Source organism: Ruditapes philippinarum, unplaced genomic scaffold (genome assembly GCF_026571515.1).
Source record: "Ruditapes philippinarum isolate M1 unplaced genomic scaffold, ASM2657151v2 ctg8857_1_1_1_1, whole genome shotgun sequence".
Taxonomy (NCBI): Eukaryota; Metazoa; Mollusca; class Bivalvia; order Venerida; family Veneridae; genus Ruditapes; species Ruditapes philippinarum.
The window spans coordinates 62,734-90,462 of record NW_026853239.1 but is presented as its reverse complement, the minus strand read 5'-3'; the positions used below and the strand labels follow the sequence as shown (position 1 = coordinate 90,462).

The 27,729-nt window shown below is 33.1% G+C and overlaps 2 protein-coding genes across 3 annotated transcripts; one reads left to right on the top strand and one right to left on the bottom strand.

Annotated features, from left to right (window-relative positions):
• Nucleotides 1–357: 357 nt before the first annotated feature.
• Nucleotides 358–23,636, bottom strand: LOC132736214 (uncharacterized). Of its 2 annotated transcripts, none has more exons than XM_060723313.1 (4): nucleotides 23,542–23,636; nucleotides 5,508–6,213; nucleotides 4,663–4,824; nucleotides 358–2,303 (listed from the first exon to the last, which is right to left on the bottom strand). In XM_060723313.1, the coding sequence occupies exons 2-4, from the start codon at nucleotides 6,131–6,133 to the stop codon at nucleotides 2,144–2,146; spliced, it is 948 nt and encodes a 315-aa protein (XP_060579296.1). In that variant the 5' UTR covers nucleotides 6,134–6,213; nucleotides 23,542–23,636; the 3' UTR covers nucleotides 358–2,143. The 2 variants fall into 2 exon arrangements, with proteins under 2 accessions (XP_060579296.1, XP_060579297.1); XM_060723314.1 differs by lacking the exon at nucleotides 23,542–23,636 and adding an exon at nucleotides 15,268–15,424.
• LOC132736213 (uncharacterized) lies at nucleotides 23,528–26,331 on the top strand. The gene is made up of 2 exons (XM_060723312.1): nucleotides 23,528–23,642; nucleotides 24,656–26,331. Exon 2 carries the CDS (start codon nucleotides 24,672–24,674, stop codon nucleotides 25,632–25,634), a length of 963 nt encoding a protein of 320 aa, XP_060579295.1. The 5' UTR covers nucleotides 23,528–23,642; nucleotides 24,656–24,671; the 3' UTR covers nucleotides 25,635–26,331.
• The last annotated feature ends 1,398 nt before the right edge of the window (nucleotides 26,332–27,729 follow it).

Genomic DNA, 27,729 nt, shown 5'->3' with positions numbered 1-27,729 from the left:
ACAACAAAAAACACAGGATGATTGGATATGAATAACAACCAGTTTAAAAATAATTGTAAAAAAAACATCAAATCGTCAATCTAAAACAAAATATTTAACTCAGAAATGTACAACTTTTCTGAACAAACAAATGTGAACCTTTTGGCAGTCACTAACCTTAAGATAAAAACTTTCAATAAAATAAGTAAAGCTTCAAACTGATAAAAAAAAAAACAAAAAAGAAAAAATCACCAAACAAAGAAAAAATAACCAAACAATTGTTTCTAAAAATAACTTATTGTAAAGAACACTTAGAAAAAAGATCACAAACATGGTTATTCAATATACAAATAATATAATTATGAAAAAGACTTTTCATTTTAAAAAATTTTTTTTTTTTCAGTCTAATTATTGTAGCCAGATTCTTGCCCTGACTTAAATCAACTTGATACTAATCAGATCAAAAACACAATGGAAATACGTCATAAAAAACATTGAAAAAGTTATGTATACACAAAAAGCGAGACGTAAACGTGTAAAATATATATACAAAAATAACACGATAAGTTTTCACAACACAAAAGGAATGAACACATCATTATAATAATCATCCCTGGCTTTACACTTTACACATGATGCAAGCTGAATATCGTCACAATCACAAATGGTAGAAAGAAGAATACGCAATCAGATATATACATATACATGTACAATGATGTCTATAAAATCGGTCAATTTCAAGTGTAAATGCCATTTATATACTTGTAAGGCTATCCAAAGTGTCAAAATACAATTCTACACATGTTTTAAATTGTACCATTGAAATGAGTAACTAATATATTTATTAGTGTACTTTCAAAACCATGGAAATTAGTTACTAAGATGTCAAATCATTTTAGGCTTTTATTTTGGTTTTGGTTCTTATAATTCTATTTAAGTACAGGCATGTATTTTGGTTCGGGTTATAAAAATCCCTACCTTACTTTAGGCATATAATTTAATTCACTTAATATAAATTCCAAGCTAGTTTTAGACATATATTTTAGCAAGACATGTACTTTTCTTGTTTTTTTTCCTAACTTATTCTAGGCACGAATCTAACATTCACATCTGGACCCAAAAGTATCACAATTCAAATACAACTTTTCAAAAATAATTTCTTTCTATTTATCACTTAACAAAGGGAAATCAATCTAACAAACTTTACTTGAACAAGGGAGATTAATCTAACAAACTTAAATGTCATATAAAAATATGTTATAATTCTTTAATTTTTCAAATGTCTGACTAAAAAAAAATTTGTTTGGAAGACTTAACCTGTCATATCAAAGTGATGAATACAAGATTTAAAATATTTTGTGTGCAATATAAAAATGTTTGAGTGACAAGTGTCCATAATATTATGTCATGTTTAGAATGAGACCAAAGTACTTCAAAGCACAAATGCTGGCATGACAGTTGCGTATAACTTTAATTTGTATGCGATCTATTTGAAACAATTTGTGAATGACTGTTGAAAATGTGGAGATAAAAAATAAATCAAATTATGCAAGTTGTTGGAAAATAAAACATAGAACATGCTGCCAAAAAGCATTACACTAAACGTTTTCAGGACAAAAGCTAACATACTTAAAAATTCTTTAACAACAGTTATAAAGTAAATCCAAAAAAAAAAGTTTGGAAATTTTCAAAATTTCAAACAAGACAATATCTGACATTTCACACAACATTCAAAAGTAGCTCATAATTTGAGCAATTTCTTAGGAATCTTACTTATTTCTATTTCACTAATATGCCCTCAGGTATAATGATATGGAAAAAAAATGTTTTAATTATTAAATCAATTTTCAAAATAATTCTGGAATTTATTTAATATTTATTTCTTCTTCAAATCTTTGATAAATAACTATTTATTAGGTCATAGATTTGTCACATGATCAATATTGATTTGCTGATCAAGAGATCACATGACCAAAACCGATTGGCTAATCAAGAGATCACATGACCAAAACCGATTGGCTGATCAAGAGATCACATGACCAAAACCGATTGGCTTATCAAGAGATTACATGACCATTACCGATTGGCTGATCAAGAGATCACATGACCAAAACCGATTGGCTGATCAAGAGATCACATGACCAAAACTAAAGTCTCTGATTGGCTACCATCCCTCTGACTTCATCATCATTCTATTACTTTTCTTATTTGGTGTAGCAGTAGTAACTTCCCCATGCATGATGGCTGACATCTCAGAAGACTGGTTCTTGTTGTAATTATGTCTCGCCTCTGGCCGTGTACGCAATGGACTCGTCTGAGGTCGCCTGAAATTTAAGATGTATAGAAATTATGACATGTGCTGAAGAAAAGGTATTGAGATAATTGCTTTAAAAATATATATTTTTTCAAGTGGTAAAATTACATCAAGAGCTCAATGAATCTGTACATGCTGTATTGAACTGGTTTAACGATTTATTCCATCCGTATCAGAAACAGTCCAAATTGTAATTGATTACCTTCCCAAGGCTGCTGTGGGATCATATTACAGTATGTCAAAATAAACCTCTCATCAAAAGTAAGACATATCTATACACAATGATATACATGTGTATACACATACACACACCTTACAAAGATATTATAGCCAAAGATAAAGCTGTTAACAGGGGGCCAAAAAATATTAATGAAAAGTGTGACAGCAGGAAAAGATTGACAAGGGAAAATCAATATACCAGCCCCCAAGGTTTGGAGATTCTTTTCTTACCCTCTTAATACTAGGAGTCATATAACAAAATGCAATCCTTGGGATACAGATGACATACTGTATGTATAGGAAAAAATGGGTCAAAGACAGAAAAGGCCGGGTTGCATTTGTACACCAAATATCATGAGGCTGTGATGTTACGAAAAAAAATTTCCATTGACCCATTAATGTCGAAAATTTAATTCAGTACGGTATACAGGAAGTGGATGAGCTACACACCTTAAATCGAATCCCACAGTATGGGACCGTGTGTCAATGCTGTATGCCAAATATCAAGAGGCTGTGATTAGTAGTTTCTGAGAAAAATGTTACGAAAATTTCCTACCAGTGACCATAAATGTGAACAGGAAGTGGATGAGCTGCAGACTTGAAATCAAATCCCACAGTATGGGACCATGTGTCAATGCTGTATGCCAAATATCAAGAGGCTGTGATAAGTAGTTGCTGAGAAAACTGTTACGAAAATTTCCTACCATTGACCATTAATGTCGAAAAATCTAACTAATTTAACTAAGTGGATAAACAGGAAGTGGATGAGCGACAGACCTGAAATCCAATCCCACGGTATGGGACCATGTGTCAATGCTGTATGCCAAATATCAAGAGGCTGTGATAAGTAGTTGCTGAGAAAACTGTTACGAAAATTTCCTACCATTGACCATTAATGTCGAAAAATCTAACTAATTCAACTAAGTGGATTAACAGGAAGTGGATGAGTGACAGACCTGAAATCCAATCCCACGTATGGGACCATGTGTCAATGCTGTATGCCAAATATCAAGAGGTTGTGATAAGTAGTTGCTGAGAAAACTGTTACGAAAATTTCCTACCATTGACCATTAATGTCGAAAAATCTAACTAATTTAACTAAGTGGATAAACAGGAAGTGGATGAGCGACAGACCTGAAATCAAATCCCACAGTATGGGACCATGTGTCAATGCTGTATGCCAATTATCAAGAGGCTGTGATATGTAGTTGCTGAGAAAACTGTTACGAAAATTTCCTACCATTGACCATTAATGTCGAAAAATCTAACTAATTTAACTAAGTGGATAAACAGGAAGTGGATGAGCGACAGACCTGAAATCAAATCCCACGGTATGGGACCATGTGTCAATGCTGTATGCTAAATATCAAGAGGCTGTGATAAGTAGTTGCTGAGAAAACTGTTACGAAAATTTCCTACCATTGACCATTAATGTCGAAAAATCTAACTAATTTAACTAAGTGGATAAACAGGAAGTGGATAAGCGACAGACCTGAAATCGAATCCCACAGTATGGGACCATGTGTTGATGCTGTATACCAAATATCAAAAGGCTGTGATACATAGTTGCTGAGAAAACTGTTACGAAAATTTCCTACTATTGACCATTAATGCTGAAAATTTAAGTAGGTCAGCAAACAGGAAGTAGATGAGCGACAGACCTGAAATCGAATCCTACAGTATGGGACCATGAATTGATGCTGTATACCAAATATCACAAGGCTGTGATAAGTAGTTGCTGAGAAAACTGTTACGAAAGCTTTTTCCCCGCCCGGACGCCCGCCCGCCCACCGCCCAACATTCACCATACTATAACCCGGGTTTGCACCAATGCAACCCGGCCAAAAATTATTTTGTTGTTTTTTTTTTACTAGAATTTTGATAAATTAATCAAGATAATGGTTATAATTGAGCCGTGTCATGACAAAACCAACATTATGCGTTTGCGACCAGCATGGATCCAGACCAGCCTGCGCATCCGCGCAGTCTGATCAGGGTCCATGCTGTTCGCTTACAGACCCTAAAACAAGTAAAGAAACTAATAGCTAACACATGGATCCTGCGCGGATGCGCAGGCTGGTCTGGATCCATGCTGGTCGCAAACCCATTATGTTGGTTTTGTCGTGACACGGCTCATATATATTACTTACGGTGTAGCCGACTCCTGCATGTGAGCTTGAACTTTGGTGTCTCTCACAGTTGGTGGGTCTACATCGCCTCTCATCAAGTTACCCACAAATTCAGAATGTTGCTTATCGGCTATACCCTCAGCCTCCGGCCTCGTCCTAACAGCTGGAGGATCCTCATCCCAACTGTTAACATAAATTATATCATCATATAATTGATAAGATACTATACTGCTTTACTTGAGAAGGCTTTAATCAAAACTATTCAAACATCTATTCTACAGAAATTAATTAATGCATTAAATGAAATGTAATCTGTACATAATGATTTCATGTTGGTGATGAATATCACAACTTTAAACTTACATTCTGATGGAATTAACAACTGGGTAACTTAGGCAAAATAAGAAAATTAAAGAATCTGAAAAAACTTGTAATAAATAGTTTTCCATACAGTTATATAAACCAGAAAAAAGAAGATTTTTTTTTTTGGTGTTTAAAAATCTTGAAAATCAGAAATAGTAGTGAAAACTCTTAAACCCATGGGTAATGAAGACCTAAGTATCAAATAAAGTAAATCTATCATACAGAAAATTTCCTCTGATGAAAATGTGTCAAAACAAAATTTATTTTGTACGGAAAACAAAATATATCACTTTGTTTACATTTTCTACTTTTATAACAAAATCACTACTTTTTTAAGGTAACAAACATCTAGCATGCTCCAAAAAAATATTGAATATAAACTTTATAGAACACAAGTTTGCCCTTTCCATTGAAGTAAAAATTTACTTGTTTCTGAAGCATAATGTGCCTTTAAAATATCAGTTTTAACACAAAAACTTGTTATAATAAAGTAAGATATATACCCAGGTCCTTGTGAGGTCTGATGTAATCTTCCTATCTTTGGCTCGGCCTGTGTTGCCTCACCCTCCATACGTAACAATGGTCCCATTCCCGCACCCCGATATTTCTCCGCAACTTCCTCACCTCCGTAACTAACTTTCTGAGGTGGAGGTTGTTCCGGACTTAACTGTCCGTAATTGTTCATTATTTTATCCATCGTACCGTGATTCCTTTCGGCATACTCTTCTGCGTCCTGGCCGTGTACTTTATGAGTGGGTTTTTCGTCAAGAGATAAATGTCCGTAATTATCCATTAAATCCTTCATAGCTCCGCCTTTACTCTGATTTGCGATTTCCGCTGCGTCTCCTTTTACGGCACGTGGATGAACAACTCTTTGCATTGGGGGGTCGGCATAACCACCCATTATATTAGACATTGATCCTTTATTTAAATCCGCGTTTCTTTTTCCTTCCTCGGTCACAGCCCGACCGGCAGGCCTCGGCGACTCATAGGAATCTTCTCCGGTGTAATCAAACCATTTCTCCATGTTTCCCCTGTTTCTATCAGCATAGCCTGCAGCCTCAGCAGTGATGCGGGGGTGGGGTTTGGGGGTGGGGCTAGGTATATAGGTTCCATCTACAGTACTCATCTTTGATTTTTTTTTAAATATGTCAGAAGTCCACAAAACAAATAAATTCCAAAACTTCTACTTCACATTGGATTTACTATCTAAAAAAAGAAAGAAAAAAGATTTCTTATTAATTATTATTTGAGTGGTTTGGTTAACTTTATGTTTAGCAGAATCACAGATATCTGTGATAACCTTTCGATTTACAAAATTTAATGTAAAACTTCAGTCCTTAACATCCACTTGTTTAACATGTAATTATTAACATCCTCATCATTCTGATATTTGAAACAAAAATTAAAATTGTATACATAATACATAGCATACACATGTACAAATTTATTGCTGTAAATCCTTTGTCCACGCAAAAGGACATTAAAAATGTTACCCAAATGTAAGGGCGGAATTCCGTGACTAAGGTCAGACTTACAATATTACTTTCATGTTAAATTTCACCTAACACCATATTTTAAAGGACCTCAACTGACTAAGTATATCATTAGATATATTAATAACTTAGCAACACATTACACACACTGTTATTTAATACTTAACTTTACATAATCATTACAATCCAGCATAAAGTAGGCTATAAATTGACTTAAGTTTATACACCTAAATTAATAATACAGAATAGTTTAAAGGCACATTATTGGAACAATTTGACAAACATATTTAAATATTCTAGGGATAATCTTCATATCTGGAAAATAGATTTTTAATTTTCAACAGTTTTATAAATTTAGAAATGTTCAACAAATTTATTCTGTCTAAGGGCTATTTTTATTTTCTTTTAAATCGAGTTTCAAGTCGCACCAACACAATATAAATCATTTGGTGACTTTCCAGCTTTACTGGTGGAGGTACACCTCAGGTGCCTCTGTGTGCATTATCTCAGGCACAATCGGGCACCAGGTGAGTATAACCACCTGCCTTCCGTAAGCTACAATGTAGCTGGATAGGCCTATTTTTTATACAAAAAAAAAATTAATGTCAGACTTGCATGTATTTAATTCTTCTACTCTATATAATATCACATCAAAATAAAACAAAATCTTATTTTCTAATTAATTTACACAACATTGTGTCATTGGCTTCAAATTATACATCATTTACTTTGGAAATATATAATCATCTACTCTACTGGTTTACAGACAACTTAATAGCTTTTTACACTTTGCTTTAGTATTTCTAATCTAAAAATAAATATTCCAAAGCAGAATCCATTGGGTCTAATGGAAACTCATCTAGTTATCAAGTATATAAATTCAAGAACATGATATTTATTATTTTCACATGCAACCTCAATGAATAAAATCAATGCCAGCAAATATTTCTCATATGTGAATTGACCTTGTGATCAGTCTCTGTTTAAAGATCCTGTAACAGTTTTATATCATAAATATAATGCTCAAATGAAGATTTATCAATATTGTAAGTTTCAAAAAGCATTATTTGTAAAGATATTACTGAATTTACATTAATGATTTCATGTTAATAAAGAGTGGTAATTAGAAATTTATTTTCATAAAGTCTAAGTCAAATTTTTCAATAAGAAATGAATGCATATATTTCATTGATTACATAATTATAATGTGCACAAATATTTGCAGTACATATTTTACATATTCTTCGGTGTTAGATTAGTATTATTATATACAAATATAAAATTTCGTGGTAACAGCCTTAATTACAACATACAGGATCTTTAATATTATAAGCCTTCATGTAAAACAAGTATGTCTGGTTGAAATATCACATTACATGTACTTGAAAAAAAAAGATATCTGTTTTATCCATAGATGATACCAAAGGTTTTCTGGGGCAACTATAAACAAGAAAACTCCATGGTGCCTATCCAGCCCATTGGCACAAGCTGTGAAGGAATTTATTTTTTTGGCATATGGAATTTGGAATAAATCAAAATTGTTCTTCTTTCGTATAAATTTAGGTAGATATTTTAAGTCAATTAATACTAAGGTTGTAATATAAAAAAGCCTAAACTGTGAGATATTTGAATGTACATTTTTAAAATACATGTACATAAAACCAGGTTATGGACTTTAACAAAGTATTTTATGTCATTTCTGACCACTGACCACTGATTATAAACCTTGGAGCTATAATTATTGTTACAATACATTTCATACATGATGAAAATTTTAGCCTAGTCAGTTTAAAGGCCTGTCTCTGGGTTAATGACAAGAGCTAATGATGCAGACAAATTAATGGTGGGCACACCTTCACAAAATTATGCAAAACTTTCAGTTCACAGCAAATGGGTGTGACAGAATTACATAATATAATATAATATAATATAAAGCTTTCTTTTCTGGTTTGGGTTTAACTAGAAGCAATAGTAAGAAACTGTACAATCATGCTAAAATGGTAACTTTTCAACACTATTCATAACAGTCAACAGTAACGAAGTAAAATTATGAGAAAGTTTGCCCCCACAATCGTAAGGCAGGGCAGGGGAAACTCCAAAATAGTCCAAGAAAACAAGAAAGTAGGGTAAACAAAAAAGCATGGGAATTAGAAATAAGCTGAGTTATTAACTTCCACCTGTCCCTGCACTGTTTTGGCACACCAAAATAAATAGCGGGGGATGAAGGAGAGGCGTGAGGGTTGAGGGGTTCATCCCCCTATTGGGGGGCTCACAGAACTAAGGCATTTAGCAGTGATATTATCATCCAACGGTCTTCACCTGGCAATTTAAGGGTCAATTAAGGCCCCTGCTATTCTCCAGGTAAAAGGCATGGTTACAATCAACTACAAGGTGAATAATTCACAGGAATATGATCTGATTTGCATGAACCAATACAAGTTAAGCATTGTGTATTGACTGCTATTGATTTTGACCTCAACTGTGTGTACCAGCATTCCAATAGACTGAACATCATCTTGATCTCTATATGCACAACACTTGATATTTTCAAACACTGCATGATAAAATTACCTTCCAATTCATTGCATCCTTTATCACAATCACTAAAACTAATTCAAAGATGTTTATCTTCCATGTATTCCATCTAAACAATAATTTCCCATTACTTGTATCTTCCCTTTTAAGCTAGCGTGTTAAATTACAAAATTACGATTCAAATTATTTTTTTCTTTCTTTAAAAGCTTCTAGACTTTATAAATATTACATGACCTAGTGAAGAGACTTTGAACGCTTTAAAATTTGATAAAATACATTACTGTGTCGGAGCATTGATAAATGATATATTATTTTTAAAATCAATTAAATTATAATCGATGATCAAGTACATGTTAAAGAAAAGCACAGAATGGCAAAGTTTTATTTAAGCAGCATGCCTCCAGTTTCATACTAATTTTTCATGAAAATTTTAAAAATGTATTTAAAAGTAAAATTTTGCGAAGTGAACTTATATGCACAACACTTGCAATTCACATAAATTACCAAAAAGAGGTAAAAATTAGCAAAAGTAACCCTTGCTGTGTTAGCTTGGTTAGTAATGCATTAAAAATATGGTGATAAATAGTTTAAATACTACAAAAATCAGTCCTTAATTGCACAAGACATGTAAATTTAAATTTTAAATAATTACTTGAATCTTCTTACTTTTCTTTTTAAATCTTTGTTCATATTTTTTTCTCTTTCTTTAATTTTCTTGAAACATTTGGACTTATCTGGAGTCATGAAGCTTTAAAAGGATGAATAATCATAAATGTATACTGGAGGCATACAGCTTTAACTTTCTTAATCCTTTCTTATAATTTCCATTTATGTAACATCACCACAAAATTTTCACTAACTTGTTACACCTGTAAAACTTGGTCTTGAACAAGATAAAGGTTAAATATTGCACTAAAGTTACCTGAAGCATAGAAACTAAAATATTTCTACTTAAAAAAGGATAAAATATAAAAGCAAAGACTGTTACAAGTTATTGCAAATGTAAGACCTCACGTTACTTCTTTAAATCAAGGTTAAAGTGAATAATTTCCTACAAGTTTCAAATAAAAAAAAAACTTGACTTTATAGAAAGCTTAAGCTTAATAAGGCCACACAAAGTTAAAAGTTTCGTTTATCAGATTTTTTTTTCTAAAATGTTAATGTTTTTGTACAATAAAATCAGACATTTAAAAAGTCATTTTGTCAGCTTTGTGCAGTAACAGTTTAAATCCTTCTAAATTTAATAGGAGTTAACCAGTTATTGCACTAAGGTGACAATTTGGTTCTTTAATAATTTTTTTAACTATACTGTAATTTTGACACAAAAAGGCCTAATATAATGGGCCAGTTAAAAAAAAATTGTCAAAGGATAAAAAAATATTAATTTGGCGTAGCCTGTGACTATATATGAATGAAATGATCCAGAGCGTATTGGATGTCAGTTTTTAAATTAAGGTCACTGCAACATTGAACTTTACCTATCTACATAAAACTTTACAAAGGTCATCAAAAGGTCATGAATAAACTGCCCTGAGATGATAACATGAGGAAACAAGATAGAGTCCCCTTTTCCCTTGGAATGTTTGAATGCCTATTTAGCAATAGATGTACTTGTAGTAATAACTTGCTTGTATGGCCCTCAGAACAGAGCCTGCCAGACCTCAGCCTATTAATATCAATTAAAGCAAATTTCACCCCTTACCTACTAATGGATTCTCCCCGCTTAATTTGATAATGGACAAGTCTGGTAACATTAATTAAACTTATGATAATAAATCTTAAAACATTACAATTTTATAACTACATATATACAGTCTGTACCATGAATTAAGCAATAAACAATTTATTATGATGCATTATGGGTAAATATCGTAACATCAGATGATGCAGCCAATTAATTTTGTTGTGTCACACTGTCATGTCTCATGTCAAAAGACGACTTTTTACATACAAATGAACATTAGTCAGGGAGTCTAATTTAAAACAACCCGACTTTTCAGTAATTTAAATATATTTCATATTTTTTTATGTACAACTGAACATTAGTCACTGAATCTAATTTTAAACAACCCTTCTTTTTTCAGTAATTTATATAAATTTCATGTCATGTTATTCAAAGAAGAAACCGTGTGAAAATATGTTATTCAGTACAATGTGTTATTTCTTACAGCTATTAAATTTATCTTTTTATATATTCTACAGTGAAATAGAGAAGAACACAATTCATAAAGAGTAGCAATTGAAATGTTGCACACTCAGTTTGATTGAACCTATTTATTGATGTCTTTGGTAATTGTGAGCTACCGTTCATAAATATTTGAAAACATGAAAATGGTTATATTTTCAATCTAGAAAGATCCATTTCAACATTTTAATACATACACAAAATACTTATTACAAATGCAATCTACGTCCAATTTCAGAAATCTTTATTGTTCATTATATTTCATTATTTTCTACTAATTTATCTTTTTCAATGGGGGAGGGGTGGTTCTTGGGGTTGCAAGGGAGAGGAGAGGGGGGGGGGTGGGGGGGAGAGAGACACGGGAGGGGGGCAACAAAGGAGGAGGGAGGGGGCAACACAGGAGGAGGTAGGGGGGCAACACAGGAGGTTGGTGGGGGGCAACACAAGAGGTGGGAGGGGGCAACACAGGAGGTGGGTTGGGGCAAATCAGGTGGTGAGTTAGGGCGGCCTTAAGTCATAACGACACTATTAAGGTCATCAAACCAACACTTTTAAAATCATATGGCGCTTTCCTGACATGAGACAAAATTATAATTGTGCAATTATTTCAATGCTTTTTTCATACTTGTACATTGTAAGTTAATAAATTCATGATAAATTTACAAAAAAATCATTTAAAATTACAGCCCTCTGGGTTCCCCCTATAATTTTTATTCATGTACCCCACACAAATTTTTGGCAAATCTTATAATATGAACACACAGAAAATTTTGGCAAATCTTGTATGAACACAATTTTTGCACAATCATGACATGACGACGTAAAATGAAACAAAATAACATCATGTCCTCTTGTGTGGTTTTTGCAATTTCTCTCCAAAAGATGCCTGACAAAGTGCCAGACTATTCAAGAAATCTACTTGTTAATTGTCTTAAGAAAGTAAGCCAAAAGTTATTTTCAGCACAAAATAAGAGGGTCATATAATCATCAACGCCATTTTAAACCAGTCACTTAAATGTCAGGAGTACAATGAAATACTAACAACTATACAATTCCTAAGACACCAGAAGAGCTAGTTAGGAATGTACAAATAGAAAAGAAAAAGATACAGTGCTTTTTATTTTCTTACTGGTGTGAAAATTAAACTGACATACACTCTATCCAAACTGCAGGGCTTCCATTAAGTTCCAAAATTTGGAAGTCAGGGACTGCAAAATCTCTAACATTGGAAGTCAAACTAGAACTGCCACTGTCATGGCGTGAATACCCCCGCATACCACTTTGTCAGAATCAACAGTGGCCATTTAGAGCTCAAGGACAACTTCCTTGCCAAATCTGAGGTTACTAAGCCAGTGCATTGCAAAGTTATGTATTCTACATGCTTCAAATGTGAAAATGTCAAAATCAGTACACTGCGGACAGGCATTCTCAAGCAATTGAGGGGAAAAACTTATTTTATTGTCAAGGTCCCTCTGACCTTTGACCCAGTGACCTCAAAATCAATAGGGGTCACCTTATGGTCATGATCAACCTCCATGCCAAATATGAAGACTGTGGGTCAAAGGAATCTTAAGTTAATGGGTGGACAAACTTTTTTTAGTCCATGGCCCCTGTGACCTTGACCTTTGACCCAGTGACCTCAAAATCAATAGGGGTCACCTTATGCCAAATATGAAGACTGTGGGTCAAAGGAATCTTAAGTTATTGGGCGGACAAGAAAAAACCGACGGACAGCCGGCCAGCCAGCCGGACGGACAAGCTGATTCCAGTATACCCCCCTTACAACTTTGTTGTGCGGGGGTATAATTATTATGTAAAGAAGGAAACTCAGCATTACAAGCCAAAAACAAGGAGTAAATGTCTATCAAACTTCAAAGTGTAAAAAAAAGCCAATTTAACCAAAATAGTGCTCAAAAACATTTTTTCTGACTTTAAAAACTCATTAAGTGGCTGCATATAATAGCAAATTTGTTGAATGTAAATTGAAACAAAAATAAAATATTCAAATTTCCAAAAATGTGTTCAGACTAGTTTTTACATTGTACTTAGTATTGTGTTCAGGCATATATACATCGTTCAGCTTTTAAACTTGATATATCCCTCCTTCACCTGCACAATTCAAATTTCCATTCTTTAAACCGCCATTCTATTTTAAATGATTTCATTTCAACCATTTGAAATGGATTACTTTAACATATACAGTCACTCCTATATCAATATACACCTTACAAATTTATTGAAATGAAAAGTTTGTATCACAATTAATACCTTCAATATTCTACCATAGGTAAACATCTTTTGTATACTAATGACTGCATTAAAGCTACCTTTCTTACAGGATCACTCTTGACATATCTGTTTCCCTTAAAGTATGCCAAATGTTTTTGTTTTGTTTAATAATTATTATTCAATAAGTGGCCGTGCACACACATAATTATGCTGAAAACAAACAATACCTTTTTGCTGAAAAAAACAGCAAACTTTTTACACTCAAATATATTGATAATTGCTATGCAGTCTCTTTTTTTAAATGCACCGTAAGATAAACGTCTTTACACAGAGAATATACATGTATGTTACATTTTAAACCCTGAACATTATAGAATACTTAGTGTCATTTTTTTAAAGATTTTTTAAAAAAGGACCAAATCAACTATACCAGAAAATCAGAAATGCTTCTCCTAAAAACATAGTTTACGTATTCTCTTATTCAAATTGGCTTATATATATATACTGTAAGAATTTCCTTAATTTCAATAAATTTCTGCAATAAAAGTATTTACCCTTAGTATTGGATAAGCATAGTATATCTTTAAATCAAATGCCGAATATTTAGACAAATCCAAGGACATGCATGTAAGCAAATTAGCAATTCTAAATTTTTTGAGAACTACTCTTAATCTTTGAGTAAGTGAAAGAAATTACAATGAAATTAATAAACAATAGTCAGTAGTTAATTTGTTTTCACCTCAAAACATTAAATAATCATCCACACAGAAAACATCCCATTATTCCAGCCTGGCCTTACAAATCCAATATCCATTGAAATTGATTGTGATTTTTTTGTTCAGAAATCATTACAAAACATAATGCTTAAAACTGAAGGGAAAAATGCCTGAAGACCAAACTTTAGCTGGTATAATGAGATAATATCCTTCCTTGACGCTTCCACTATGTGATGACTAACTCTCGCCTCCCCTGTGGTTTTATCCTCCAGACATGCAAATACTGTTACAGACTTTCAAGATCAATTGCTAAAATGTCAATCTTTGCTCACAAATCATGTTAAATTTCTACAAATATTTCTCTCTCAACCCAATACAACACTGAAGGAATTGTGCTCAATTTTGCTACAAATTTCATGGGTGTAGAATGACTAATTATCACAGAATTATTCTTAAATTGGAGAGCGTTGCCATGATTCAAGTATGTTGTTGAACAAACCTTAAAGGAAGTGAAAATTGAACGAATGACAAGAGCACCATATGTGGAAAGCTTTTATAATTGACAGATTTAATATACTAATACATGTATTAATTATAAGATTCAGATATTGGAATAATTGGTTTGATACAACAGAAAATGAAACATGACACATATTTGTACATGTATAGTAGAGTAAGAAAATGAAAATCAAAATGTTGTTAGCTTACAGTTACACAATAATAATGATTCATCATAGCTTCCATATTTATGCGAGGCAACAGATGTGCCAACAAAAACAACCGATTTGGTCAATAGTCAAGTTAAATCAACTATACTGCATCATCTCGACATCATTCAATAGTAACAACAACAAAAATTTAATATTATAATGATATAAAAAAAATTTAATACAATTAACAGTAAATATTATACATGTATATAAAAATTTGATATACATGTATAAAATGCGTAAAAAAATGTTACAGTTTGATAATTATGTAAAATGCCTAAAAAGTATGTAAATAAACAGCCTGATACATAAAATGCATAATAAATTTGTAAAAAACAGTTTGATATATAAAATGCGTTAAAAAAAAATGTCAATTAGTAAATTTAGCATACCATTCCCCATGTAATCCTTTTGCCACTAATGTGAGAATTATCAATGTAACTCCTTAATCCTTCTGTCCTAATCTTCAAGCCTACTACCTCATTAATAAGAAATTACAGCATATCCCCCTTCTTATTCTTTCACTTTACAACTTTATCTCTAAATACCGATATATATTTCTATAATCTCACCAGATAACCTATCGTAATTTCCCTATTCAATTCACAGTAGTTGTCTACATTTTTATCGAACATTACTTTTAATACATCAGATAATATATAAACTGTACAGAAAAACAAACGGTTAAGGCCTCTGGCCGCCTTGCGTAGTATTCTTTAAATACTTTCACTCCAGTTATGACACTTATGACTCCCTCCCCCCAAACGTGGCCAACCTTTTTATTACACACATCACTGATCTGATAAGCATCTATTGATATAATTATATTGCCTGTAGCTAGACATATATGTGTGATGAAAATATTAATTAATGTTAGATTTTTGTTTGTTTGTTTGTCTCATTTTACGCCTTTTTCAACAGTATTTCAGTCATATAGGCGGGTAGTTTCCTAACCATCGTTCCTGGAGAGTTACACCAGTACTAGACAACCTTCCTCCGCGCTAAACTACCAAAGCATCTCCCGGGGATCGAACCCACGCCAGAGAGGTACCTGGATTAGAAGTCATCGACTCTAACCCCTCGACCACGGAGGCGGTAAATGTTAGATAATTATGATAATGTCATCACCTTGTCTGTGTAGATTATTTCATTATTATTATCAGTAATTAATATAATTATATTATTGTGGTTAGTTTGTTTGTTTCAGTGTTAGATTGAAACAGAACAGAATAGAAAATATATCATTTTTGACTTGAACATAGTACATTATCGATAAAACATTGATCAAAATGCATACATAAACATTAAACAGTACATTTACTGGGAATATTATTTGGAGATGTTCCACTTGAATTTGATGTAGGTCTAGACCAATAACTTTTGTGCAAAATTTCAGATCAATTGCTCACTATGTATTTCCAGATTGCTCACTATGTCTTTCCGAAATAATTATTGTAATTGTGAACAATGACCCAAAATTGAAAGCGTTGCACAAACTGGGCACAATACAATGGCACTGTCCACATTAACACAATTTTCAATTTATTTCTGTGTTTATTATCTTAATCACCTTTAATAACCTTTTTGCATACCTTTCTGTTTTAAATGACTCAGACAGTCAGACACTCTAAATTTGTATATGTAAGAAATTCAAATTTTATGTGTTTATGCTATTGGACCATGGTGGACTTCCTTTAATATTGAATGATCAGAATTTAGCCTGTCTCAACATGAAGTATGACACTAAATGTATTTAAAAATTTTACTTTCAAAACCTTTTTCATTCAATAAAATTCTTTCAAATTACTAGCATTCCAACAATCACACCTTCTCAGCCTTTTCTGTCAAATTTACATGTACTTCTTTATATTCATAATATTTTTTTACAGTAATGTATGAACAATTATTACAATCAAAGGCATTTAATTTAGAATTTAGCCTGTCTAAACATCTGAGTGACAGTCATGATAATATTTTCAAAATTGTTTCATTCATTAAAATTGTTTCAAATTCCTAACATTCTAGATGAACATTTCATACTTCAAATAGGGCACTTCCTTTACAATGTTACAAACAGTTGATGTAATACAGGACTGCTATCTTTATTAAAGAAAAGATGACATACTGGTATGATAAGAAGACTGAATGATTGATGTGGGACATTTTTCTCTTAACAAGGCTCATACACACTGATATGGCAAATTGTTTTACATGTGTTCTGAATATAACTATATGTATCTGTCATAGAAATGTTAAATAATAAGACATAATAATATGGACAGGGGAGGGCCCTGTGGGTGGGGATATATAATTGTACATTGTGTAGCCATGCACTAGCTTAATCTGCTGATTCTGCAAAATGGATTCAGGGCATTTTTTTCCATCTACATTTATAGCAGGGGCCTTTTAAGGGTGACTTCCCTGAAGAAAAATTCTTTAAAATCATGCAGATTTCCCCCTAAATTTAAATTGACATCAAGTTTTTTCAACCACTTTATTCAGTACCATATTCAAAATTTTCCCTCAAAATTAAGGGAAGGGCTGCTTTCCCAGCCAGTGAAAAATAAAGCCCTGGGATGAGCCTAAGACAGTGAACTCCTATTATGCTTTCAAATAAGTGTGCGAAGTTTCAACCCATTTCTTTCAAAATTTTGGAGATACCAACACATGGATATGTACAATAACATTCCCTAATCCTCGAATGGTCAAGCTAAATGTACTTCCACCTTAAGATGTCTTATTCTTCGAAAATTCAAGCTAAAAACACTTGCATCTTAAGATGAATTTTTCTTCACATGATAGTCAAGCTAAAAATGCTTTCACCAAGTATTAAAGATATATTCAGTAAAAGTGAAACTTGTAACTTTACAATGTCCTTAATGTATGTAAATGAGTAGGATATAAGTACCAAAACAGAGACACTTTCTTATGTCAACCATATAAAATACCGATTCATTTGCATTTTATTGCTTTTGGACATGATAGTAAAATGTTTACAACAAAACAAATTGCAAATAATGCAAGATCAATGATACAAAACCCTTTACGTCTATTTGTAACAAACAAAAACCTAACACATAAAAAAAGAATAAAAAACATCATTTGTTGTGGGCTATATACTATCATACATTATGAACATTTGTGTAAAAGGAACACATTAAAAATGTATGCACACTACTACAAATCTTTAAAGAATGATTTGCAATGTTTGATTGTGTGCATCCTAAATTCATTGCTTATATATGTCAGAATAACTAATATTATCTATATTCATTTTTTGACTTAAGTTAATTTTGACTTTAATTGAAATTATCTTTAGAATAAAGTCAAAAAGTGCTTATTTAGCAAAATACTACTGCAAAAGTAAAATATAATATACAGACACTATGACTGAGTCAGACTCCAAGTCGGCAACACATGTTACCTAATTGAACAATATTATGTAGGTGCACAAGTGCTGTGTAAACAATTTCTGCAAGAAGTTACAAAGTGATTATATTGACTTAAAACAGGTCTATACTTTTACTGTCAATAATTGTTTCATTTCTATTGGACACTGTTTTGTCATTCCTAGGTGGTAATAATTTTTTTACTTTTTATTTTTGTTATAAGAAGAAAATATGTCAAAGGCGGAGCTCAGCCTAAGGATTTTTTGTGTTTATTTTACAGCCAATATTCGGCCATATTCCCAATTGAAAATAGTATATTATTTTCCTAGCCCAACAAATTGTGCGCTTTAGGGCTTTTTATTATATAGACGGTCGCCCTTCGCGTAAAGACAGACATCTATGAAATATCAGATTATAAAATCGGTCAGTCTTGCAGTCGAAATATTGAAACTAATTATTTTCCCAATCCACAGAAAATAATTCCCAAATGAAAGTTACAAAAAAAATATCAAATAAACAATTTTATAATCTTTGAGAGTGCTTAAATGTTTAGAGATGCCATCCTAGACAGTGATTGTTTGAATTCATTTAATCACTGCAAAATTTCAGTCATGCATTTTTCCCCAATTTTTAGCAAAACATCATGGGTCATGTTCCCAAAATCCTGGAAAAAATGCTGGAATGTCCTGTCTCATAGTATAGAAATGTTGGCTTAGAACAACTAAATTAAGGAGAAAATGTGTAAGCAACCAGGCTGTCTGCAATTAATTAGACTTGTCAAAGAGACATTGAGATAATTTGGATGGACCGTGATGATGACTATTTCCAAGTCCAACCACAAACTGCGTTTTTCTTCACTGACACTGCCCAATTAGAAGTTGTTGGCAATGAAAGGAAGAAACGGCCCACTTTACCAGCCTTTTGAAACAAATTGCCATTTGGCCATGATTTCACCCTGAGTCTTCAATAAAGAACTGAAGACACATAAATGATCCCACTAAATTTCTCTCTCAATGGTAACCTGGTTTTAAATCTGCCATCTTAAATAATATTATAAATTATAAATAATAACCGGTGCATAATTATTTCGGTCTTGTCTCTAGACCTGCAAATATTGGCCAACAGCTACACATATTTTTTATTTGTGTCTCTCAGTTCTAAAGCAGTCATTTCAATCGTTTCAGTAAAAAATAAATTTTACAGTATAAATATTTATAATATTGTCTCTATTATTTGTTGATCTAGAGAGACCGGATAAGACCGGATCAGCCATATATATATTCATATTAAAAGTTATTCACCAAATTGATTTTTCATCATGATGTCATAACATGTCTGTCGAAGAAAAAGTTAACAATACTAATTTAAAACAAATTGCTAGTATGCATTCAGAGAGCAATCATTTGACAAATTTTTGACTGAGTCACAAGATAAGTAAAAACTAGAACTGTTTCCAAAGGACACAGATGCCCCCACTGTGCAGATGTGAAGCGGTTTAAGAGGAGTTGCGTTCACAAAATCTCTATATGGTATACTGGGCAGGAACCAGTTTCCGGACAATACCAGTTTCCGGTCAAGTATTATAACGGCGTAATTTTAGCTTTATCGATGACGATTGGTATTATACGTCATGAAGATGCTTGGTTTGATTGTTTGAGAAAATAAACTTCCTTCTAAGTTGATACATCATTAAAATTTTGTGAGGATATCTTACCTGTGGTTTAAAAACAGCCTTATATCCCTTTGGGGCATGTAATTTGTTCTGCGCATGCGCAATATTTTGTTTATTTCGGGATATAATTTGGGGGCTTCATTCGAAGTTCATTGGGTGTAATCCCCAGAGCTAAATCTGTAACGTATCGAAAAACGGTGTTTAGCTAGGTTTACTCAACTTTCGCACTTGACTTCGTTGCTGCAGTACCACAAAAATATCCGTTTCACTTTTCAATCATTCCGAGACCCATCACGTGATCGTTATTTTTCCTATCATAAACATTTTTCAGTAAATCAGCTTAATTATATAAGAAAGCTAATATGTGAGAAGAAATTTTTTGTATATTAGACTAATTATCAGTTAACCCATTACTTCATGAGCATTTTGTGAAAAATGGCTGTTTTCATTGAAAAGTCTCCCGTTACAAGTTCAAATTGCTATAATACTATAAAAACTGCTTCAACACTAATCAAACTTGGCACAAATGTTGACTGGACCATTGCCCTTGCAACAACATACTCAGGCTTAAATTTTCTGTTACCATGGCATCGAGGGGACATCTCAAAATTGCCAAAAATCACTTTTTTGCCTTGATTTTTTCCATTATAATTGATTTCAAAGTGCTGCAACTTCTCAATGGATTGAGATAGAGTCAAATGCTTTTCAGCGTTGGTTACACGTTACCTTATGATCAATCTGGGGTCATTTATAGCCTCTCACAAGTCCAAAATTTTCTTGGCGATGAGGGGGACTCCGCCCCCTTCAAACCCCCCAAACAGAAGGGGGCAGATCCCCCTTCTGGCAACCCCCTGATGTATCTTTTGGTTGGGGGGCCGCGCCGAAAAAGTGGTCACTTTTTTTAACAACATTTCTCAAACAAAAACAAGTGTTAAGGGCCTAAATAATGCATTTTTTCACCATTTGAGACAACAAAAAGGGGGGGGGGTGAAAAAGGCGTTAAAAGGCGTGTATATGATACAAGTGCGATGGCTTAAAAACAGATATGAATAGCAGCTTAATATATGTCCGGAAACTGGTTCTGCAAGAGTGAACAATTTACACTTTTGATGACCTAATTTAACCCTTCAGTTTGTACATTGCTTATGTCACCAGGCAGTATTAATTGTGTTATCGGACATAGTTAGAGCTCAGGTTTTTGGTATGTTAGTTTTAATAATGCATGTTTATTATTAAAGCAGGGCTCTCAGTAGGGTCAGAATTTCACGAGTCAAAGACTCTTTGGCTAAAATTTTCATGAGTCAAATAATTTTTTTCTAGTGTCATTTGACTACATGAATCATTTTTATGTTACAAAAATAACTGTATTGGAGGTCATTTTTGGTGATTCCAAAGTCTAAATTGACAGAAAAAAATGCCTAATTATAAATGTCTATACCCACTCCACCTAAAAAACAAAACAAAAAACAAATAAAACAAAAACATGAATTGCTGTGAAAGAATTAAATAAGCAGCAGCTTTTCTGATTAAATGTATAAAATATAAAAAAAAATATTTTTACTGGTATGCTATATCATATTAATTTTAAATACCAAAATGTACCAGGTATATTTTAACAAATGCACAGGTACTCCAAGTAAATCAAAGACGTATTATAAACCTTTAAAAGCAATCAATAATTGACACCTCAAGTATGTAATTCTTATCAGTTGTGTAGAGCTATTTTTAGCGCTGTCAAATTGCAGCCACTGAATTGTCACGCTTCAGTGCACAGGGTATAAACAATTGCCGTGTGTAAAGCATTTAATACACTGCTTATACTGCCTGTTGACATTTTTTATGAGTGTGATTTGAACACATGTAGGATTTGATAATTAGGGGTGGATTTAAGGTAATTATTATTGCATAGCTGAAAATCCCATGTGGCAAATTGACTCTTGAGCAGATTTTATCACGTGTCAAATATGTGCATTTCCCGATTTTCACGAGTCAAAACCCGGATCCCCGTGTCAATCGTGAGCCCTGATTAAAGAAAAGACAATTAAAAAAACTCGAATTCTGTCCGGAAACTGGTTCCTGCCCAGTATAGTGAAAAAATCAACAAAGGGCCATAATTCTAAATTTGGTCGCAGCAAAAATTCCTTCCTTTACTTCCATCTACACATTAAGGTTGTTCATCCCTGGAAGTTAAAGCAAAATCTGCCATCCAGTTTAAGAGGAGTTGTGTTCACAAAATTTCGGGACGTACGGACGGACAGACTTAAGTACGTTCCAACATTTTGGGTTTAGGGGCTATTTTCTTTGTTATTTTCTTTGTTTTCTTAAGGGCTACTAGCCCATAAACCCTTTGATCACCGGATGAACCTATTGTTCTCTTTTGTTCTCTTTACTGTTATATAGCCCCTAAACCCAAAATGTTTGCTCGGACAGACGGACGGACAGACAAGTGCAACGCTATATACATCCACTTTGTGGGGGCATAAAAATATATATTCTAAGATTTTTTAAAGAACTGAAAGATGTTGTCCCATTTCATCAAACTAGCAGTGTTGCCATTAATTTTATGTGCGCAAAATTAAGTGAAACGGTTTAACAGTAGGAATATAACAGTCTATTAAATGGGTCAATTTCAAATCTGATCATGCTTTTAAAATTAATTACGCTAGGTGGCCTGGTATCTGTATTCTCATTCTATAGTTGGAAACTATAATTCGCATGATGTCCTTATTTTCAGTCCCTGTTAGACTACACATAATTTTCAACCTTTGACACTTATACGGGGAAGTCAAAGACCGGGCCCGCGAAGCGGGTCCGGGCTTTGGCTTGCCCGGCTATAGACTACACGTGTATATTTAAAAGAAAATCAAATAAAAAACAATTAAAAAATATATAGAATTCTATACCTATCAACGAAATTTTCAGTGTCAGTTCTAGTCGGGCGCCGCCATTTACAATGTAACTCAATGATAATAGGCGGGGTATTCCGATAACGTACCAAATCTCAACTTTTCGGATAAATAATAATCGTCGAGTGTTCCGAGTGAAAACGGAAGCAGTGCAGTAATACCGAATGACACCTTTAAAACGGAAGGAATGAAAGGAATATTTTAACGACTTCACCGTTCATAGGCTTTGCCTAATTTCATATTATATATATTTTTTTTATTTTAAATCAGAGTAGATATTCATGCAAATTTCTAACTTGGCTAATTTCTTGAGAATTTTTAAAAAAAATCTAATCAAATCTATTCTAATGAGAGTAATCATAATGCATTATTTAATAACTAGTAAAGTCCATGTAACAACATTCACACATTTCTATAAAAATTTCTGACATACAATTTATCTTACAAGCTTCTATTGGAGCAGATTAAAGAGAAAAAAATCCTATCTGCCTTATTAGAATAGAGATCAAGGGAGATAATTCTTGATTAAACATAGCGGTTTAAAATCAGTTGCGTTTCAACACGTTTTTAACAATCATCTGCGATCAAAAAGCAAAAATAAATTCGACAAATATGAAAATACAATTTGCACATTTGAAAACAAGCACTTTTAAGCCGCATCAAGAATTAAATGATACAGAAATAGCGAAAAATTCTTACCAGATATTATGAACAACTTTCAGCCGCCAAACCGGAAGAACTATTCCGAATGAAGCGACTGTCAAAATTCACTTCCTGTTTACATTGGTTACTCTTTACAGGTAAGAAAATTAACAAATTTGTGTGATTTGTTACCACATTATCACCTGTTTGAAATCGAAGAAAACATTGTTTTGTTGTTCTTTGTCTTCTTGTATTTCTATTTGCATTAAGTTAAATGTTACAGTATAATGCATTTATTGAATAAAAGTGAATAAGTTAACTGTTAGGCATCTCAAGCAGCATGGAAAACTACAGTAGGCCTACAGCATGTTAAAGGCCTTTATTTGCTTTGTTAAAAAGATTTTAAAAAAATTCAAAGAGAAGAGTGCATGGTTAAAAGAAAAAAAAAATACTTGTTGGGCATAGAAAGGGGGTGTTGTCACTAGATCTAGTCTATCCTTGAAGATATTTAATCAGACAGGATTTGACCTGATTTGGGAGATAATATTAAAATATTCCAATAAGAGTTCTAGGGAAGTAGGATGTTCCCTTTATGGTACCATTGTTCTTATTCTTTCCGACAATAAAGAAGTATTTTCAACACATTCGGGCAGCTTTTGATTTACATATCAATGGTAAAAACAGTTGATTGGTGGTTTTCAGTGTGTAAAGAAACACATTTTCTGATTACACTGGAAAGGGCAAGGACGCGGTACCTGCGGGGAGTACTATACAATTTAGTAGGGAATTATATTTCTATCTAGCTGTGCAATGGCATTTAGTGTGTACTTATAGGATAAATCTTTAGGTCTATACAGTTATATATCAGTAATCTGTATTTCATAAGTTTTCACCTTATAAATTGATATTCCAGATTTAATCAATGTGATTTTATGCCATGACAGTTGACTCAACTATTATATATTGTTAATTTGAAGTAAATGTTAAATGAGTTACGCTTTAAAATATATTTCAATGAATATATGATTAATATACTTTCTGTCATTAACTTACAAGAAAACAGGTTGAATTAGGAATTACATGTAGTTTTTCTTTTTCTTAAATTGATAAATTTTATTCATGAACTGCAAAAACATGTATTAAACGCATTATACTTATTGTTTATTTTCAGACAAGCTAATAAAACAATGTCTGACTTGAACCCAAGGCCTTACCCAGGGTACAATCCAAGAGGCGAAGATGATTCTCCCCGCCCAAATGCAAGGGTAAAGCCAGAAGCTGAGGAGTTTGCTAACAAAGGCCGTGGTTCTTTAGATCTGTTTGCCTCAACACCGAGGGTTATCCCTACTTCCACAAGAGAGCCTCGTTGTCCGGGAGGTGAAGCAAGACAGAATTACGAAGTAGGCCGTCATGGAACTGTTAATAAACTTTTATATGGACAAGCTACTCCACGTAATGATGAGCTGGCAGTTCCGAGAGTAAAGGACGAAGCTAGACCTATTGCAGAAGGGCATCAAGGCAAAGCAACATCACAATTGTTTAATTCATATGGTAGATTTCAAAGGGATACACCACGTGCATCACGTGTTAAGCCAGAAGCTGAAACTACTGCAGAACAGCACCAGGGCGGAAGAATGAACAATTTATTGCATGATCCTAAAAAGCTTCCAAGCTCAGCTCGTGCAGCACCAAGGGTCAAGGTCGAGGCATCAGCAAATGCAGACCTTGGTCGAGGTGGACAGATGAATAAAACAATTCACAGTTATGGATCAAACTCATCTCGTGTAGAGTACCATGCTCGTGTGAAACCAGAAGCATCAGAAAATGCTGAAAAGGGAAAAGGTTATATGGGAACATTAATGGGAAAATATGGGAAATTGCCACTGGATGATCAACCAACTCAGAAAGTGCGTGGAGAAGGTGGTGATAATGCAAGTCTTGATCAAGGTGGTAGGATGTCTCGTTTGATGCATGAAGGCAGCAGGTTACCACAAGACCCTAGGCCAATACCAAGGGCTAACAGTAAGGCAGCCAAACATATTCTTAGAGCAAGCAGAGGTCAAATAGGTCAATTATTTGCTGAAGCCGGAAAGCACCAAACAGTTCCTAAAGCAGGAATAAGATCAGCACCCCCTTTGAGAATATATTAGTCTAATGCTTAGTTAAGTTATAGAAGCAGAAGAGAATTGCCTTGTGCTGTACAGTGCTTTATCAGATTGGTACCAATTTAGTGGCACCAACCTAGCTTTTAGTGTACTGACATGAGTATTATACCATACTTGGACAAATAAAAAATTGGTTTTTGCTGAGTAGTTATCTCAAGCTAAAAGAAACAGTGTTACAGAGTCAGACATTATGATGCCTTTTGAATGGAAGATTTGGTTAAACATTTAGTCTACCCCTTTGATTGTTTTACTGTCATAATTGTGCCTTGTTTATGACAATGTGATCTTATTTAAAACAATGTTACATGTTTATATTCTTTATGCTTTTTATTTTCTTTGAAACTTTTAAAGAGCATTGTTGCTTTAAAGATTTTTTTTATTTTCAACTACATGTATATATTATGCTTGTTTCTAAAAGTAAGGTTTATGTATTTTTCAAGCGGAAGTAGATATAGTTAAATTTTTAAAAAAGATTTTGTTTCTTGTCCCAAGAGGGGACCGAATTTAGTGGAAAATGATAAGATTACTTTAGTTAGACATTGCATTTATAAAGATTGTTAAGAATATTTTTTTGCTTACACATGTCATTTGCTATGCTGAGGTCATTCTTTTAAAGCAGCTCCACAAGATTTGTGTTATTTTTTATGATAAATTAAAAGTGGGGAGCATACTGTGATGGGGTGATCTCTATGTAGTATATATTGTTATCATGTCTCAATAATTTAAGAAGTTAAGCCTTAAAGTTTGTCAAAATTTGGTAGGGCCAGTTGATAACCCCTATAGATTTTGAGGTTAAAGGTCAAGGTCACCATCATACTTGGTGTTAAATCTTTGTCTGTTCAGTAAATTGAGAAGACAGAAGTCTTTGTTTATAAAACTTGGTATGTACAAGTGTCCATGGCCAATATATGACCCCTGTAGTTTAAAAGGTTAAAGGTCAAGGTCACCATGTGTAATATCATTGTCTGTTCAATAATTTGAGAAGTTAAATAAGCCTGAGTTGATGAAACTTGGTGGGTAGTGTCTATGACCCCTAGATACCCTTGATTGTTCTCAAGGTCATTAGGTCAAAGGTCAAGGTCTCAGTGAAATTTTATGTAATATCCTTTTCTGATCAATTACTTGTTTAACGTTGGAGAACATTAAAAAAGGCCAGTAGAGGATCACTCTTCATTTTGAGGTCAATAGTCAAGCTGCCATTGACACTGTGTGTACTGTTCTTGTCACACAATAATGATAATGTTAACTAAGTTTGTAAAACTTGATAGGGACCTTGCCTAGGTCATTAGGTCAAGGCCACAGTGACACTTGAAATCCTTGTTTCATCAATGAATAGAGTTTCTTATGTCATAGGTTAGTCAGACATATTTTTTCTCTTAAAAGTTATAATAGTATTAAATCTATATAACACATGAAGATTATGAAATATGCATATGTATGAAATAATAATGCCACTGTGATATAAGAATGAAGTAGTAGCATAAGTGTCCAAGTGACATGATTCTTATGAGAAGATATATTTTACTTCTCTGAAGGAATTTCCTTTTAATGTATACAATGATTATCGTAAGGAACAAACCATATTGTTTCCATGTTACATCCTCGGGAGGCTTGCATTTTTCCAAATAGTGGGCCAGTAATTAGAACTTCAAAAATGTGCTTTAGAATATGTTAATTAAAGATACAGCTTATAATTACAAAACTGTTCATTCATTATTTTGATCTAATAATTTTTTATACTACAAGATTTTTTGATTTTTTAAAATAATTTTACATTATTTGAGTGTTATTAATTGTAATTTTTTAAATAAAACAATTGGATTCTTTGGTGTGCTCTAACACTATTGAATTATAAATCTCTAAGGTATTTTTTAGATTTTTCCACAAAATGATGCAGTGGGGGAGGGGGGGATGGGGTGCTTATAAGAGGGAATTGGGGGCATTAAATGGAAACAATACGGTACATATGTATTTGTTTTTATTCTTATTATGAACAATCATAATCTCAGTGGGCTCTATTTGCTCAACTCATAAAGTGTGCAGCCCACCTTTATATACATGAATATTATTTATTTTACTT

Excerpts from the sequence above, each read along its gene's own strand:
- LOC132736213 (XM_060723312.1), top strand. The coding sequence starts at position 24,672 with ATGTCTGACTTGAACCCAAGGCCTTACCCAGGGTACAATCCAAGAGGC.
- LOC132736214 (XM_060723313.1), bottom strand. The coding sequence starts at position 6,133 with ATGAGTACTGTAGATGGAACCTATATACCTAGCCCCACCCCCAAACCC. Across the intron at positions 4,825-5,507 it reads CAGACCTCACAAGGACCTGG|TTGGGATGAGGATCCTCCAG; the intron begins GTATATATCTTA and ends TTATGTTAACAG. Across the intron at positions 2,304-4,662 it reads ATGCAGGAGTCGGCTACACC|GCGACCTCAGACGAGTCCAT; the intron begins GTAAGTAATATA and ends CTTAAATTTCAG.